This window comes from Colletotrichum aenigma (genome assembly GCF_013390185.1).
Source record: "Colletotrichum aenigma strain Cg56 chromosome Unknown KSG_Cg56_contig03, whole genome shotgun sequence".
In the NCBI taxonomy this organism is placed as follows: Eukaryota; Fungi; Ascomycota; class Sordariomycetes; order Glomerellales; family Glomerellaceae; genus Colletotrichum; species Colletotrichum aenigma.
Genome location: NW_023500909.1, coordinates 5,043,237 through 5,060,897, shown reverse-complemented (window position 1 = coordinate 5,060,897; position 17,661 = coordinate 5,043,237). Strand labels below are relative to the sequence as shown.

The following is a 17,661-nucleotide window of genomic DNA, read 5'->3' as shown; positions in this document are numbered from 1 at the left end:
CATCTGGCTTAATCTAGCTGCTGTGGAAACTAGTTTCAGGGAAACAAACATGCAAGATCACCGCTGGGGTGCTGGCACCACGCGCAGGACTAGCAACGCTGTCGCGCCGTTGGCTCTGGACAGGGGTGAAGGAGAGCAGAGTGTCATCCTCAGCAACACCCTCCATGGACAAACGTAGAACAGGGTCGCATTTGACCGTGCCTGCCTCATGTGAGATAAGATTCCTGGCATATCGACTGGACAGGGATGGTGCGACATGGCTGCGCGATGCAGAGTCGCATCTTGAGTTCTGGAGACTGGTTCTTGGGGGATGTGCGACTCGCAGTTCGTCCCTGTGCTCTTGGCCGAAGTCCTGAATGGTTCATCAGTTTGGGCAGACGATGTTACTGTTGCTCGTCTGCTCTCGAATCCGATTCGAGAAGCGCAACAGTCGAGTCCGTCAGGCCACCGGTTTAGAAATGGAACGAAAGGATCGTGAGATGTATAGATAACCGAAACGACCGTGCAAGATGGGAGCGGAGACGTGCCGAATGTTCGGGTGGTCTGTCATCCAGCGTGTTGGAATCTTTGACAGATGAAGGTGAATCAGTATGAAGTTACGAATCCTAACATTCTACCGATGGTTTAGGCGAGTCGGCGACTGCTAACACGTGCGAGAAGGAATTGTAGCTCAAACTTCTGGGTCTATTGACGTTGAGACCTCGCGGCTCCCGAGAACCCGGAAAAAGCAAGCAAAAGATGGGGAATCTTAGCAATGTTTAAACAAGAAACATAGCCAGGAACCCTGAGAAGATCTTGCTGCACGTATGTCCGGCAAAGCCACAGGAGGATATGCTTGTCAACTTACCCTAGTGGCTGCTGAGGAACATGTGGCTTGTGTGTGTTCGTAAGACGACAAGGGTAACTAGTCTCTTACTGCTGGGTTTCCTAGCATGCGTCTGCCAGCATGTTCTGCATCATCTCTTGCAACTGAGCCGAGAACCGAATAACGTTGATGGTGTCTCCGTTAAGCTTCGATGGGTACATGGTTACCAGCGCCGCCTCGTGGCTATCCACATACCGAAGCTTATCAAACGTTACCGTTTTGGTGACCCTGCAGACTAGGTTAGTTGTTATTTTCTGGCGTTACCGCGTTAGGGTGTTGTCGGACTTAGTACAATCGTGAATAGGAGTCATATGTGAAGCGTGACTCATAACACCGGAGCTCACTTACCGTCGTGCCTCACAAAATTGACACATAAAAGTGATTTCCCAAAAACCGCTCTTGAGTCGGTGTTACACCTATCAACCATATTCTGCCATTCAAATCCAGCGTCAAATTTCACAATGGCTCTTCCGTCAAAACCTCGACCAAGAGTCTATGTCAACGGCTTCCCAGGAACAGGCAAGCTGACTATTGCCAAAGTTCTAGGCCATGCCAGCGACAAAATCAAGCTGGTGCATAACCACCTCCTCATAAACCCTGCGGAAGCCGTGCTGAGCCGGGATCAGCCGGGCTATCAAGACTTGCGTCGTCGTATCCGCTCGGCGATTTTTGAGTCGCTCATTCATGAGCCATCCACCTACTCAACACTTTACATTTTCACAGACGCCCAAACAGCCAACGAGGCAGGAACGGCTGTCTGTCAAGAATACAAGGACTGTGCCGACAGGCGAGGTTGCGATTTTATCCCCATTACGCTAGATTGCGATGAACAGACCAATCTGGGCAGACTACTTGAAGGTGGCCGGCAAGCGCAAAGGAAGTTAATTGACACTGAGGTTTTGAAAATGTTCCGGGCTGGCGAAGACCTGTACGATTTTAGTGGACACTCTCATCGATTACGGATTGACGTGTCTCATTTGACGCCTCAAGTTGCGGCAAGCAAGATTCTTGCCCATATTGTAAATGTTTGTCCCGATGACACTCGCGGCCTTGTTATTACGGTATAGCAGTCTCATTAGGTGTTGGTCTACTAGAAAATTACGGGGGAGACGAGAGATATCAGAAACGCACTCTTTATCAAGATAGCATTGATCGGATTGTCGTCTTATTGATAGCCGCCATGCAAGTCAATGCGCGACGAATGTAGTCAAATTGAGCTGCGTCTGAACCTCGCCAAGTCGATGTTTACCTACCCTGTTGATAATTATCGGTCCGTCCATTGGCCAGCTGCATGTGCTGAGTAGACTCAACGAGTGACGTCGGTAAATAACCAAGTTTCTTACTTGCCGCGATGCGCGCGAGGGATTTCCCTGATAACATCTCACGTACAGACTTTTTTCTTGATCCACCGGAGGTCCACCGGAAGCACGCCGGTGGCTCCCGGAACGCTCACTGGCCTGCCGAGCTCTCGGTCTGATTCGGCGCTTCCGTCCTGAGACGATCTCGGAAGGTGACGGGCATCACAACGGTGGGTTTTTCGTCCCTGGAAAAGTCGCCAGATACGTCATAGGTGGGGTGAAAAAGTGGTCCTGGCATTTGAGAAGATGCCCCGCGGTCGGTGTAGGCGGGGTGCTCGGTGAAGGAGGGACTGACCGAGGCTTACCGAGGACGCGCTCAATTGGAGGTAGAAACGGCTTCAGCCTTTTCCACAACGCCAAACAGCTGATTTAATGGGTTAATTAACGGTCAACAAACACAATTGGCTCCCAAATTCCAAAGCATCCAGCCCAGCCATGGCGCAACATCTCACCGTCCTCGTCTCGAGGTACTGGAGGCAGATACAGCTGACATCTGTGGCCAGCCGTCAGCATCCGTGCCGGAATCCACTGTCCGTCGCGATTCATGAGTAAGCCCGGCAACCGGAGAAAGCTTTATGGCTCATCCCACTCTAACACCACCACCCCATCCCGTCAAAGCCTCTTCTTTCTGGCCGACCCCATGTTCACCTCCTGCAGCAGAGCATCTTTATTAATAAGATCAACCATCTCGTCCCTCCGCCAGTCCTCTTCTCGTACAACTTCACCACTCCTCTCACCCTTCTCACCACCCCGCACAAGCACAGCCGTCACACCAAAACTCTACTACGCCCGCGCCATGTCCTCCGCAGTATCCCTCGTCGAGTCGGCCAAGAAGGCCGCCGCCTACCGTGCCGTCGATGAGCATCTCGATGCGTCGGCCCGCTTCGTCGGCATCGGCTCCGGCAGCACCGTCGTCTACGTCGTCGACGCCATCGCCGCAAAGGGCCCCTCCTTCTGGTCCAACATGACCTTCTTCCCCACTGGCAGCCAGTCCAAGGGCCTCATCCGCGCCGCCGGCCTTCGCCTGTGCAACCTCGACGAGAGGCCATTGGGCCCCGACGGCAAGCTTGTCGCCCTGGATGTTGCGTTCGACGGTGCGGATGAGGTCGACGCGGACCTGAATTGCATCAAGGGCGGCGGTGCCTGCTTATTGCAGGAGAAGCTTGTCGCCATTGCCGCCAAGAAGTTCGTTGTTGTTGCTGGTGAGTCTTTTACGGGAAACGCCTCGGGTGGAGGTCCGAGCGAAAAAGTGTGAACGCAGACGAGCTGACGAGAACCCGCAGACTACCGCAAGCTCTCTCAGAGGCTACTCACCAACTGGAAGGCCATCCCCATCGAGGTCCTCCCCATGTCCGCCCCGGATGTTCTGGACCGTCTTACGGACCTCGGCTCTATCAAGCCCATCGTCCGTCCGGGTCTGCCCGCCAAGGCCGGCGAGGCCGTCACCGACAACGGCATGTGGATCATCGACGCGCCGTTCCCCCAGCTCCTCCTGCCCTCGGACGTCGAGGCCGGCGCCAGCCGCAACGCCGCTGGCGCGTGGGAGGTCTCGGCGCTGGCCAAGGAGCTGCTGCTGATTCCCGGCATTGTCGAGATCGGCATCTTCCACGGCCTCAACGGGCTGCAGGCGGCCCAGGCCGGCAAGTTTGGTCTTGCCCAGAAGCCGGTCGCGGCGTACTTTGGTATGGAGGATGGCAGTGTTAAGGTTACTGGCGCATAGATGGCATGGCATATTACTGATATTTAGAGCGAATTTGAATAGAATGGAGTTCAAAAGGTCAATTAACAGCGACCCAAAATCTGTCTGCAAAGATGTATTGATGCGACGATATGAAGATGGCTGGGATGTTTTGTCTTTCCGAACGGATGAGAGGGACCGCGAGCAACTTCAACGAGGTAGGTCTCTTCATTACAGATTAAAACGACATATAACGTTAAGCTAGACATGTACAGGCAACACCGTGAAATGCTTACAGGTCAATATCAACTGACGGACGTGATCCTCATTCCGTATACACCATGCGCTGGCTCCTCAAGCATCCAGGACCTTCCAGCCGCCGACAAGGAGATTAGTGTAGATCCTTAGTGGGTCGTACTTTGTTCGAACAGCTTTGAGTCTCGCAAGATTCGCAGCCGGATAAGTCTGGAAGATTCGCTGGCCCTTGCCCGCGTCATTCAGGTACAGATATCCGCCAGCCACGCCCTTGGCCTCGAGAGCAGCTTCAATATCAGCAGTGACAGCCTCCGCGAAACCGCGCGCTGCCGCGTCGTCCTTGGCATCTTGCCAGGACAGGTTCTCGACGACCCAGAAGTACGGCGCCTTGGCAGGGTCCACGCCCTGCGGATTGGGCCCGCCGCGGCTGATGCCCTGCTCGATGAACTCCTTGGTGATGGGCTGGAAGGTGATTGACGCTGACAGGCCAACTATGGACGAGAGCTTGGATGTGGCGGCCGCGATGAAAGAGTCATGGACGAGGTCAACGGCCTCGCGGTTGACGACCAGCGATAAAACGCGGAACCTGCGTGTATGTGTTAGCCTGGATTTCGTGTGTTATTCTCCGAGGGGCAACTTACTTTTGGCGAAGGCCAGTGGGCTGGAGGGCATCAACCGCGCTGACATACTCCGCGAGCGGCTGCAAGGCATACGAGTCCGCTACGGGCGCAAGGACGGGCGAAGTGAAGTTCTCAAACGCCGTCGCAGGCTCAGTCTCAGAGTCGTAGAATCTCGCCGCGGCGTAGGCGGTGATGTTGTACGATGGATAGGTCAGGATCGTCGGGATGATGGCCGCCTTGCCGTCAGCGGACCCATACTTGCCAAAGTTGTACACGGCATCGAGGTACTTTGCGCTGTCGCTCTGAGCGTACTGCGAGATGCCGACCCAGACCTTGGGCGACGTGACGGTCTTGAGGTCGAAGCGAGTGACGATGGCGAAGGAGTTGCCGCCGCCCTTGAGGGCCCAGTACAGGTCCGAGTACGCGTTGGTCGCCGTGGCTTCGACGACGAGACCGCTGGCCAAGACGGCCTGGTAGCGCACCACGTTGTCGGCCGCGAAGCCGTACTGGTTCGAGTAGAAAGATATTCCGCCGCCGAGAAGCAGACCCGAGACGCCGACGCTGCCGATGCGACCCCCGACCACGGCCAGGCCGTAGGGCTGGAGGTATGAGTACACGTCCCTCCACCTGTGTCCGGCGCCCACGGAAACGGTCGTCTTGTCATCAGACACGGCGAGCGTAGTGAGGTTCGAGGTCGACAGCAGAACGCCGGAGGAGCCAATGCTGTTGTAGCTCACAACCGGCATGTGTCCGCCGCTGCGGACTGCGAATTTGGTCAAGCTCAGCGTCAGAGTCGTGACGGCGAAGGAGATCTGCTGTGCATTCTGAGGAACAAACACGCATGCCGGGCTGTTGTAGGCCGTGGCCGACCAATACTGCGTCCGTGTCTCGTAGGTATATCCAGCAGACTCGTTGAAGAATGTTTGCGCGGGGTACTTCTTGCTCAGCACCGAGCAGGCAACCTTCTCGGAGCCGGGTAGGCTAGCGACAACGGCTGAAGTCGTGGCGGCCGTCTCAACGGCCGTGGCGCCGTGAAACGAAGCGCAGGCCGCAAAAGCAGCAGCAAAAAGTGACACGCGAACCATGGTTGCAGACTCGACGGGGCAGACTTGGCAGGGAGGATTCACGTCGCGAAAGCCTCAGAGTTGCAATGGTTGCAGGAGTAGATTTATCTCTCATTCTCGATTTTCCTACGTCCTGCCCGTCGTGGCGAACGAAATATATTAAACCTCACCGGGACGATCCAGGGTCCCCATGAACCTGCAGCGAAATGTCGTTAGCGAAGGAATGTCCATGGTCGGCTGCAACCTGCAGTAGTGGCTTCATCTGGCGACGGTCTCATTGGCACGCTGTCTGCATCCCTCGCAGATCCGAGATGAGGTTTCCTGGTGTTGGTGGCGGACGACCCCGGTCACCACCAAGACATCCTTGCGTGCCCCCCGTCCCCCACGGCTCGACTTGGGCTAGCATCTTCGACGTGGGAAAGTGACAGCTGCCTCGGTTGCGATCTCTTCGATTGCAGCCGGTCTATCCGCCGTTGAAGGATTTTTTTTTCTTTTGTCTTTTCTGCTCTCTGGTCCCTGTGAGTCTGCAGGAGACGAGACGTGTGGCGTTCCGGCGCAGATGGCTTGATCTAGCAGGTCGGAGCGGGGAGGATTCGAAATGGGAGGACAAAGGGTAGAGAGGCCTCTCCTCTGTGTGTGTATATGTCCGGTTCGTCGCACTCTCCACGCATTTTTCTGCGTCACGTCCCGACATCATTGTGGAACGAACGACGTTTGTCACGAACTGCGCCGCCGGGACGGCGCTTGACTGGTCGGCATCATGGCGACGCAAGTGCTTGGCTTCACCGAGATGATGGTAAGACAGCCCGATTGCGACCCCCGCTTCTCCGGAGTCCCGCTCGGGTATCACGTTAGCTGATCTCCGGGACCCGTCTTACCCTCCGTTGCATCGGTCGCTCGGATAGCATGGTGCTAATGCGACTCTCTAGATCCTCATCTGGGTGTCGTGGTTCGTCGCCTTTGGAATGACAATCTTCCGTGGCACCTCTCAGTGGATGCTGCAGCGACGGCTTCACGCGGATGACTACTTCATCTTCGCTGGGCTTGCCACGTTGACGGCTTTGAGCGCTGTCATTACGAGCATGTTGCCCCAGTTATATCTCTCTGGGGAGTACACCAAGGCCGCGGCCAAGGAGCCCTTGACTCCTCTGCCGTTGCCGGTGGACGAGTTTATGGCGAGGACAGTTGCGTCGCTCAAGATGATGTTTTCCCAGATGCTGCTCTTCTGGACGACATTGTGGGCTGGTACGAGCTTTCGAGTTCCCGATACCTCCCTCGACATTAAGCTGATCCCAAATTGTGGTAGCCAAGTTCTCAATCCTCTTCTTCGTCCGGCGGCTCATCATCGGGTTGCCCAACTACATCCGGGCATGGTGGGTGTGTTTTACTGTAGTTCTGCTGCTTTATCTCGCGTGCATGCTGTCCAACTTCTTGACTTGCACGCCCTTGGAAAAATACTGGAGCACAAGTAAGCCACGCATGATTCCCAAGTATCACCAGCGACGCACACTGACACTTCGGAAACCCAGCTGGATGCAGTGCCCCAGAAGACCTCGTACGGGCCGACGCCTCCATCAAATTCGCAACAAGCGCCGACGTCGCCGCCGACATCTTCAGTCAGTCCACCTCTCACCGTCCCTCTCCTCATCAACTAAACCAAACCCGCGCCAACCAGTCATGATCCTCCCCCTCAACCTCCTCCGCAAGCTCACCACATCACGCACCCACAAACTCGGCCTCGTCGTGCTCTTCTCCCTCGGCGCAATCATCATCGCCTTCGCTCTCGTCCGCCTGGTGCAAGTAACCAAAGCCACAAGCGACACCGCAAAAGACCCCACGACCGTCGCCAACGGGCCGGTGCTCCTGAGCATGTGGAGCCACGTCGAGTCCACCGTCAGCATCATCGTCGCCACGCTGCCCGCGTTCCGCTTCCTGCTGAGCAAGAGCCGCAACGCGACGCGGCAGGCGCCGTCCAAGTACGCTGGCCAGACCATCGGCGGGTCGGGCATGTCGTTGAGGTCCAGGAGGTGGCAGAGAGGCGGGGAGCGCTTGAACGGCGGGGAGAGCGATGGCTCGGTGTTGGATAGCGAGACGGAGTTACGGCCGGTGAGGGGTATTCACAAGGAGGTTGAGTATGTAGTCGAGCCGGTGCCGGGGGTGTCTGCTTCTGGAGAGAACAGGCGGAGAACGCAGGAGCTTTTTGCATGATCTTTATGGTGAATTTGATACTGCCGGGCTGTTATCTACAATCTTGGATAAGACTATCGTTTGTCACGTCTCAAATTTCTCGACTAACAAGCGCAGTCACTGCTATTCGCGGGCCCTTGCTCCATGTTGCGAGACCGAGAATCCCCCCATGATTCCTTCAGCAACTTTCTGGGACATGAAGCGGACTAGTTCTTGTAACACTTAAAGCTAACAGCCTTGCCGTTCATTTTCTGCAGCGAGTACGTTCCCGGTCCGGAGATGTCTGCAGTGCTTCGAAGCACCGCCGCATGAGCTTCTACTACGGAGCCAATATATTTCCCCGTAAGAGTAATATGGCAGCCAAAAAGGTGCGCATCCAGGCGTTAAACTGCGAAAGAAAAGGTTAGAGGATCATGTTACTATAATTATACGCTGGATGCCTTGAAAGAAATTGCAAGCTAAGTAACTCATCAATTCAGCTCTATGGTGAGCGGAGCTACTGTCGGTGCGACCAGGCTCTCGCCCTTATGAATCTTTTCCAAACGACTTCATTGCTTTCTAGCCTGGAATATCTCTCTTGCGGTCTTCCTATCTCTTGCCATGGTCATTCTTTCTTTTTGGTGTTGTCGCATGTGGACGGGCTGGTGCGGAGAGAGGTAACCACAATCACGACGGTGTAGAGGACTCGGTTTTGACAGTCGGACCAGTCGGTTTGGGACTTCTCGGTGGGGCTCGCAGTCTCGTGAGCACTCGGTTCGCCAGGTCTATGTCTTCTTGGCTGCCGTTTTCTTCTTGGCTGTCGCTGTCTTCTTTGCTGTCATCATCTTCTTGGCTGGTGTCATCTTGACTGCCATCGGGGTCTGCCTGCTTGTCCTGGAGACTGTCCATTCTGAGTCTCTTTCTGCAGAAAGTGTCAGTATAAGGAGATTGTTAAGTAGAAGAGATGATTATTCGATAACTTACAGTGTCATGAGAGTCTGGAGGTCTTCCTCCGCGTGCCTAAGATTCCTTTTATTGAAGAACTTGCTGTGATCCGAGGATGTGAAAGCCCCTTTGCTGTCCTGTATGATCCACCTGTAGCGGTTGACTGCCTTTTGAGCATGCTCGACAGCCTTAGTGATGTCTTGAGACTTGGAGAGGAGCACGTTCAAGACAGCCTTGTGAGTTGCAGGCAGTCCCGACTCCTCCTGGAGTATGTTTTCGGCCAGGTCAAGGGCTTCGTCAAGCTTGTCTTGAGCACAAAGGCCCCAGGCTTTGTCACATCTGATGGCAAGTTCCTTGAGTATTTTGTCATATTCGGTCTCGAAATGCGACATGATGGGGAAGTTGTGCTGTAACACTCGAATGGCGAGGACAACGGAGGACGAAGGCAAGGTCGAACGATGATTGAGATGGATGATGGATAGAGCGAATTGATCAATGGTAGACTCCAAAAAGCGCGGTCTGGTTTCAGAAGTAACCGTGAAGTTGAACTTGTAGGCAAATAGCTGTTTAACACGGGCTGAATGTCGTGGAAGAAAAGAGGTTGATGGGTTGAAGTGGGAGAGGGTGAGTAGAGGCAACCCGGTGTCATTCGAGATTGATTAGCTTCAGGGTCGTGTTTGCTTCAGGCAAGAGGCATTCGAGCGCGATTGCCTCGTGGTCGTGATGAATACGTCACAGCCGACTGTGTGTCCTACAATTGGAAGCGACGAAGACTCAGTTTGGCTGATAGATAAATGGTCTACGCCTTCTTCGTCCGTTGAAATCGAGCAAGATTTGCAAACAAGGCATGGCCGCCCCTCCAGTCCCACGCCCGGCTTCCAGCATTGCCTTTTCTATTCTTTGCCTGTCCACGCTCATTCTCTCTTTCTTCTACTCAATCTTGCTTCAGAAAATCCTGCCTCAGTCGTATGTCGCCGCCGACAATTTTCGACGCAAGTCTCCCTCTTCTTCTTGTTCTTGCCGAGCCATCAATGTGTTCAGACGCGAGGCGATCTCATATTTGATGTACGTCATCCTTTCGTATTCTCTACATCTAGATATTATTCTCATAAGCCATCAAGAGTCGAGCTGGTTCCTTCCAAGCGACTGTCATAGGGCATGCCGCTCAGGGCCCCCCTGATTCCAGGAAAATGCAACCAAGTAACGCCGTCGCCTCTTGCAAGAAGCGCCCCATCATTAGAGTCTATAATTAAGAGAGATGTAAAAGTCCTCCGACAATTTGGCACATTGGTATCTGTAAACGACAGGAAACACATGCAAGCTATCAAAACACACAAAACATTCTCTCCCTGCTCGTGTCGCTTCTCTAAGCGGCACCGGAGAGGTTCGCGGTGTTGAGCTTGCCCCATCTTGAGCCGAGGGAGATGAGGAATGAGACACCCGCGCCGGCGATGGCAATGGCGAAGGTGACCTTGAGACCGTCCATGTAGGCGTGGATGATGCCCGGGACGGCATCGGCCGGGAAGGCGTTGCGGATCTCGGTGGCGCCGGTCAGGGCAACGAGGTTGGGGTCAACGCTGGGGGCGTACACCGCGACCTTCTTGAGGACGGTGACGAGGAAGCCTGACTGCGCGCCTGCTACGAAGAAGGCTCCGCCGACGGTTTGGAAGACTATGATGGTTGTTAGATGAAAGTCCATGAATAGGTGGGGGGCGCGAAGGATCACTTACAAAGCAGAATGGCAGTAGAGGACGCCATGTCGGTCTCGGAAACCGTACCCTGGACCGCGATGATGGGAACCTGGAATGCCGCGCCCCAGGCGAGACCGGCAAGAGCCTGGTAGCCGATCCACTTGTCGCTGCCCGTGCCGATGTCCAAGGTGTAGAGAAGACCGGCACCGACCGTCGCGACGGCGCCGCCGACAACCATGATCGGTGCGTAGATACCCGTGGCGGAGATGGAGATACCAGATGCGATCGTGGCAATGGTAACGGCGATGATAATGGGCAAGTTGCGCACACCGGATTCGGTAGGAGTGGCATTGTCGACGGACTGGAAGTAAATCGGGAGGTAGTAAACCAGCACGAAGTAAGAGCCGGCGAAGAAGAAGGCGTATGCCGAAGAGATGTGTATGGTCCTGTCCTTGATGAGGCGAGGGGCAATCATGGAACGCTCACCCTGGTACCATTCCAGGACGATGAACGCGACAAGGATCAGCCCGAATCCAACAAAGAGACCGATGATGGTGGATGAGTTCCACGGGTGTGTGCTTCCTCCCCACTGAAGGGCGAGAAGGAAGGCGATGGTGCCGCCCATGATCAGGGAGGTGCCGATCAGGTCCATCTGGAGGAACTTCTCGAGCGCACTAGCCTTCTGGGGCACGGCCTGGGGTGGCGTGTGGAAGAAGAAGAGGATGATGGCCGCGCCGAGACCTCCAACGGGCAAGTTGATGTAGAAGCACCATCTCCAGCTCACGTGGTCAGTGAATGCGCCGCCGATAAGGGGGCCGATGACTGAGGCCAATCCGTAGGAGGCACCGATGATGCCGGTGAACGTCGGGCGTTTGTCGGGCGGGGCCGAGAAGCCGATGATCGTGTAAGCTCCGGAGCCGATACCTGCCGCCCCTACACCTGCAATGGCACGGCCGACGATGAGAGCAACGGAGTTCGGGGCGACGGCGCAGATGAGACTGCCAAGTTCAAAGATGAAGATGGAGAGGAGGAACGACCACTTGAGTGGGAAGTACTTGTAAGCCTTGCCCCCTGTCAGATCGTTAGTATCGTGAAACTCGGGGAGAAGGGGTGTTGACGGAGGCAATGGAACTTACATGTTGACTGGAAGGCGGCAACACACATGAAGAAGGCAGCGCCGTACCACGATACTTGGTCGAGACCCTTGAATTCGTCGGTGATCTTCGGGATGGCGGTTGCGACAATCGTCATATCAAGGGCGATGAGGAAAATGCTGAGAACGAGGGCGAAGACAATGAGGCCGAGGGCGAATCCGGAAGGATACTCGGCGTTGGCCGGCTCCTGAGGCTGCACCTCACCGGCTTCCTCATCGGTCCCGGCGCCGGCCTCCTCCTTCTTTTCAACGGTGCCCTCCCCGGCGAGGACTGATGGTGATGGGCTGGTGGTTTCTCCCTCCTTGTCACTTCCCACTCGCTGTGAGCGGTCCCGGGGGGTTACCAGGGTGCTGGTTGTGGACGTCATTGCGACGGTAGTCTCGATGGATACTCGGCGTGTAATGAAGCTCGATATGAATGGCGATCCGTACTAGTTGGATTCTCGGCCGAGAGAGACGTCGAGCTTGTCGAGGTTAAGGTTGAATGTCTCTGGAGTGCGTGCCACAAGAGGGACCGAGACGGGAATCCGGGGGGGAGACCGGGAGGCTTTATGTGTGTGAAAGAAACGCCATGAACAGATAGAGCACCGATTTTTAGACCGGACTTTGGGGGGACGTTGAACCCGGCGCCCGGACGAGGGACAGTAGTGGGAAGAGACGGAAGTACCTTGGGATGCTCACTCTCTGGATGCAGACAAGAACAAGCTGACGGCGGGCCAATCCTCCGCTGCGCACATCCCATCTCACACGGCGGAGACATTTTTTGACGCGATGGCTCATCGTGTATGGTGCAAGACCTAAGCCTTGGGTACCGTGTTACAATAGCATAACGGTAATGGGGATGTTAGACCCGGCGCGGTGGATGGTGGGAAACCGATTTACGAAGGATGCGTTAGGCCGGGACGGTACGACAGTACAACACGAATATGGTGTGGGTGTGTGTGTGTGTGTGCGCGCGAGTCTTGGCCGGGTGTGTTGGGACGGCGTCATTGGTAAGCCCTATCGACGGGTATACACCGAAGACCGATGTAGAGAGGTAGAATGAGAGAGAGAGAGAGCCTGATGAGCGCCTATCAGCAAGACTTGGGCGTTGCTGCTTGGTAACCACGACATCCAATCTCCGCCCGCGTGCCGCGTGTTGTGAATGTGTGGTTGTGAGTATGAGTCCCCCCTTGCCTTGCCGCGCAGCACCTCATCTCAGTCTTACACGGCTCACTGGACGTAGATCTGGAATGTTCCGAAAAGTCCGCGTAGCATCCCTTGCTCTTCTTCTGAGGCTCTCCTAACCAAGTCCCCAGTCTCGTGCAGCAAGGAATCTTACGGTACCTGCTGGCAGAAACCCCCTGTCTGATAATCCTGATAGGCTCCTGCGGGCAGGGTAGCTGCTGTAGTACCGGTTCCGCCGACTCGGTGGAAGAAGGGGGACATAAGGTAATCCATCCCAAATTCCCCCGAGACGCCCAAAGAAACAAATGGTGCTCGGCGGAGTTTGCGTGAAAGGGAGTTAAGCGGCGGAGGGAGTCAGACCCGACGGCACTTTTTGGGGTCGATCCGTGGACTAATTGGAGCGCGCTTGCGAGCGGATTGCGCCTTGGGTTCGTTGACTTTGCGTCCACTTGGGGATAGCTCGATGTTTCACTGGCACTCTCTTTTAGGGGGCGTAAGACTGCAGACGGATAAGGCTGCGCTTGTTGCCCGTCTGATGCGCGCCACATCATCAGAACAAGATACGGCACTGAGCGCCTCGTCGCACTTCGGACGAATAGCTCTCTCGCATGCTGAGGCCTGATTTGATTTGTAAAGGGCGGCCGTGTGCGCCGCTCGGTACGTGACGCTTCGCCTGCCGGTGACTGCTGTCTACCGGCACTGCGGACTTTTGCGGGCCAATATCCGACGACTTGCGGAGGATAAAACTTGGAGTGGAATAAGTCAACAACATTGATTTAGGCTGTTTAAGCTTAGGGCTAGAGGAGTGCAAAGATGGTGTCGTTCGCTCATCAACAGAAGGTGGAGTCGACCCTGAATCTGACAAGAGGGTGGATGAACGTCTCCATCGAGTAAGGTTGTTGGCCATGGAACATTGTTGTTTTGTTTGTTCTTGTCTCCGCATGCAAGAAATCCGAGTCTGCCCGCTAGTCATCTCGACTGGCAGGCAGCCGTGATGGCAGTGCTCGGGCGGGATCGTCGCGTCCCACGAGAATTAAGGAAAAAGGAGGATTTCGTACAATGGGCGAATAGCAGACGGCGCTGGCACGGGATGCTTGAGTAAGCCGAGGACGCCAGAAGCTGATGGCATGAATCACTCGGCCATCAGGGCACGGGACAAGGGGGGAAGAGCCATCACGAGTGGCTTGACGCTGCGGTCTTAGGTCAGAGCGAAGTCAAATTTGAGCCACTGATTCACCATAATGCCTGCTCGACCCGGAAATAGGAGATAGTCGGGGGCCAACGCCATTGGGGGCCCTAACGGCACGGCAGACACAGACGAGAAACCAGGAAAACAAATGGTGCCAGACCACGGATGTATGCCCGTCTCAAGGGTCCGAGAACCCGCCTGGTCGGGTAAGAGTTAAGGGTTATGGTTATGTGGAGATAGACAGAGAGAGAGAGATAGGATGGGAATGAGGATGTTGCCAAGGGGGCTCAGTCTTTCGGCGACTTTTCTCGTGCCAATGTTGCCGTCGCACGTGTCAGTCAGATTGCCGCGTCCAGATTTACGAGAGATGCAGGTGAGAGAGATTATGTAAGGAGGATGGCCTTTGGGGGGACGACTAGAGAAGATTAGGACTCACGCTAGAGACCGGGATGGTAAGGATGCTTAGTGAGGCAAGACAGTTGAGAGAGAAAGTGGAAAGTGCAGGTACCGTAAATCTCGAGTCTTGGGTTTGGTTGCACGGGTCGTAAATCTGCCTGGCCTGCCCTACACACCAGGGACACGCCCAATAAGGTTGGCTGGATGGGAATTGCAAAAGATGCACCCTTGGCGGAAGCCCGCCAACACATACGGATACACCATGCCCGATTCCCATATGCTTGATTACCAATCCCCGGCCTCCGGCGCGCGTCCCGGACCAGCCAATTCTTGCCCCTGGTTTCGGTGTTTATCAATCTTACATTCCCGTCTCAGCACAAGATTTGCCCGTTCGCATCCAGAGACATGCAACTGGTAGACTGCTGTAACAGGTTTCACTTGGGGGTGTTCTTGTGTACATGACTGCAGATGTCGAGTCATCTCTTTCCGAAGAATCCCATCTGTGCTACCCATTCGAGCTTACGTGGGACCGAGCACGCTCCGTCGCCCCCATGATGGATCCGACCCGGACCGGCTCCTTCGGTGCTTCGGTCGCTGGGCCGATTCACCCGCTTTTCCCGTCTATTTCTGGGACGAACAATACAACTCCAGGTTGCCTTGCAGATACCACGTACCTGAACCATGGAATCAGGCTTCCATCCGATATCCCAGTAAGTGGTTAGAATAAGATATAAAGCCTGGATCCCTCATCCCCATCCGTGGACGAATCCGGGGCAGCGTGGTTCTTCTTTTAAGTGAGCTCCTTCGTCTTCTTCTGAACCGTGAGTACAGAGTCAAAAAGAGCCGGCATCCCAGTGGATGCCACGATGCCTGCTGTCCAACCCTAAAATGACTTCATTGTCTGGCTTGGCCATTGCTCATCTCGGACCGTTTAGTCCACCCAGGTTACCTCTTTCTTGCCGTCGGAGTCATTCGCAAGAAGCCAAGCTCTGTTGTCCTCCCCTTCGCTCCTCCCTCGCGGCATGGTATCTCGACAGGCCCCTTATCTGGTACTCGTCAGTTTCACTTGTTTTGCATTCTATTGGTTCCGCGATATCCGGCTGACGCCCAGCGGCTCATTGGACGCGCAAAGTGCCTCCCTCGAGTATCTAGCCGCCTCACATCACCCTGTCCAACGTGGCTGATAGAACCAGACGTCTGACGTGAGACGGAGACATCAGCAAAACGGCGAGGATTTTGCCGGTGCCCGGGATGCGTTTCATTGGGTTAGAATCTCACCTCAGAGCGGGAATGAATTGGGCTCGAGACTTGTTTGGGACGAAGGATTGCCTCAATGGACCAGTAGCACTGCACGCACTGTGAAGAACATCGAAATTAACGGTGTGGTGCTGTAATTGACACCACTGTAAATGCAGCACACTGTGCATCCTCCCGGCTGCACGGTGTTTGACAGGCAGCTGCTGTTTTTTCCACCTTCCGCTATCAAACAAACCCGTTCAGGCTGCAACCGCAACACCACATCAACCGTCGCGACCTCTCATCCCATCCGACGAGGGTGATCGCACTTCGGAAGCGATGGGAGACGCTGCGCCACACCCAAAGTCCATCCTGCGAGGACACAAGGCCCAGGTTCATGCACTTGTCTTCGTCCGCGGCAATGAGCGTCTGGCCAGCGGTGACGCTGAGGGCTTCGTGGTCCTTTGGGACCTCACCACCAGGCGGCCGACTGTCGTCTGGAGACCACACGAGAACGCAATTCTGGGCATCCAGGCGTGGGGACACGATCGTATAATTACGTGAGTGTCTCTTTGAAGAACTACGGAGCGTGCAATTCTCTGACACTCTCCCAGCCACGGTCGCGATCACAGGCTGGTCGTCTGGCAGCTCGGCCGCGACGATGAGGTTCGTCTCAGTCAGAAGCTACCTCTCGACGAGGCGCCAGAGTCTAGACCACAGCCACAAATTCTTCACACCATTGACGTCAACACGATGAATTTCTGCTCATTTGCATCTTGTGTGCCACGAACCGGCGACGGGTCCGAGACCACGGGCATGCTGCTAGCGGTGCCCAACACCCTAGCCTCGGAATCGGTGAGTCCCCTCGCCCTCTATCTCCGGCTCTAAAGCCCGGCTCTGCCCTGCCCATCTCGCTGCCCTGCATGAGAATCGTCCCGGACCCTAACCCGACGGCCGCGGGCGCAGGTCGACGTCTACGAGTTACCATCGCATAAGCGACTGCACACGGTGAAAGCTAGTGATAAGAACGGTATGGTCATGGCCCTGGCCCTGCTGTACGTCGACGGAGCCGAGTCTGCAGGCTCATCGTCTGCCAATCGCGCTGTCCTCACCCTCGTTGCGGCCTACGAGAACGGCTTGGCAACGGTCCTGCAGCTCGCCGCCGGCGGAACGTGGAACACTGTGTACTTGTCGAGGGTCCACCAGCAACCTGTCCTCTCCTTCGACGTCGCCGCGGATCGATCCTACTTTCTTACCTCCGGTGCGGACGCCGTCGTAGCGAAGCACCCCATCCCGCGCCCTAACTCCGGCGTTGACGACCAGTCCGTCGTACAGCAACCGGTAAAGATCTCAAACACCAAGCATTCAGGCCAACAAGGTTTGCGCGTCCGCGACGACGGTCGCATCTTTGCGACCGCAGGCTGGGATTCCACGGTACGCGTCTACTCATCAAAGACCCTGAAGGAGGTGGCGACCCTCAAGTGGCACCAAGTGGGATGCTATGCTGTCGCCCTCGCCAACGTCGGCGCCAGCACTACACACGGTCGGGATGCTCCAAGCGAGCAGCAGCAGCAAGAAGAGGAGCCGCCCCGCGACCTCGTGTCCCGTTCAGGGCAGTTGAGCGTCAAGGATAGGCGCATTCTTCAGGCTCAATCCGCCCACTGGCTGGCTGCCGGGAGCAAGGACGGCAAGATTTCCTTGTGGGATATTTTCTGAGATGGTCGCATACAAACAAAAGAAGAAATCAAATGGCTTTCGCTGTGCCTTGAAGCGTGTCGTCATGGTAAGACCTACCGCTTAGCGCGAAGACTAGGCCATGTCACCTCTGTCATCGCTTCTTGATATTGGTCTCTAGGCCTTACATCCGCGCAAGCAATC

At 55.5% G+C, this 17,661-nt stretch overlaps 6 protein-coding genes across 6 annotated transcripts; 3 read left to right on the top strand and 3 right to left on the bottom strand.

The window, feature by feature from the left end:
• Positions 1-3,019: 3,019 nt before the first annotated feature.
• Positions 3,020-3,943, top strand: RKI1 (Ribose-5-phosphate isomerase; the record flags this gene model as incomplete). The annotated part of the gene is made up of 2 exons (XM_037320575.1): positions 3,020-3,425; positions 3,507-3,943. 2 exons carry the CDS (start codon positions 3,020-3,022, stop codon positions 3,941-3,943), a joined length of 843 nt encoding a protein of 280 aa, XP_037182276.1.
• Positions 3,944-4,255: 312 nt separating this feature from the next.
• On the bottom strand, positions 4,256-5,861 carry sol5-7 (Bifunctional solanapyrone synthase; the record flags this gene model as incomplete). The annotated part of the gene is made up of 2 exons (XM_037320574.1): positions 4,256-4,742; positions 4,798-5,861. 2 exons carry the CDS (start codon positions 5,859-5,861, stop codon positions 4,256-4,258), a joined length of 1,551 nt encoding a protein of 516 aa, XP_037182273.1.
• A 739-nt stretch (positions 5,862-6,600) lies between these two features.
• CGCA056_v005320 (uncharacterized protein) lies at positions 6,601-8,048 on the top strand (the record flags this gene model as incomplete). The annotated part of the gene is made up of 5 exons (XM_037320573.1): positions 6,601-6,636; positions 6,770-7,085; positions 7,147-7,308; positions 7,370-7,456; positions 7,516-8,048. The coding sequence occupies 5 exons, from the start codon at positions 6,601-6,603 to the stop codon at positions 8,046-8,048; spliced, it is 1,134 nt and encodes a 377-aa protein (XP_037182274.1).
• Positions 8,049-8,693: 645 nt separating this feature from the next.
• On the bottom strand, positions 8,694-9,343 carry CGCA056_v005319 (uncharacterized protein; the record flags this gene model as incomplete). Its single annotated transcript, XM_037320572.1, has 2 exons — positions 8,694-8,928; positions 8,991-9,343. 2 exons carry the CDS (start codon positions 9,341-9,343, stop codon positions 8,694-8,696), a joined length of 588 nt encoding a protein of 195 aa, XP_037181264.1.
• A 974-nt stretch (positions 9,344-10,317) lies between these two features.
• Positions 10,318-12,163, bottom strand: gsfJ (putative efflux pump gsfJ; the record flags this gene model as incomplete). The annotated part of the gene is made up of 3 exons (XM_037320571.1): positions 10,318-10,622; positions 10,682-11,713; positions 11,779-12,163. The coding sequence occupies 3 exons, from the start codon at positions 12,161-12,163 to the stop codon at positions 10,318-10,320; spliced, it is 1,722 nt and encodes a 573-aa protein (XP_037181263.1).
• A 3,959-nt stretch (positions 12,164-16,122) lies between these two features.
• Positions 16,123-17,499, top strand: asa1 (ASTRA-associated protein 1; the record flags this gene model as incomplete). The annotated part of the gene is made up of 3 exons (XM_037320570.1): positions 16,123-16,343; positions 16,398-16,638; positions 16,750-17,499. 3 exons carry the CDS (start codon positions 16,123-16,125, stop codon positions 17,497-17,499), a joined length of 1,212 nt encoding a protein of 403 aa, XP_037181268.1.
• Positions 17,500-17,661: the final 162 nt, after the last annotated feature.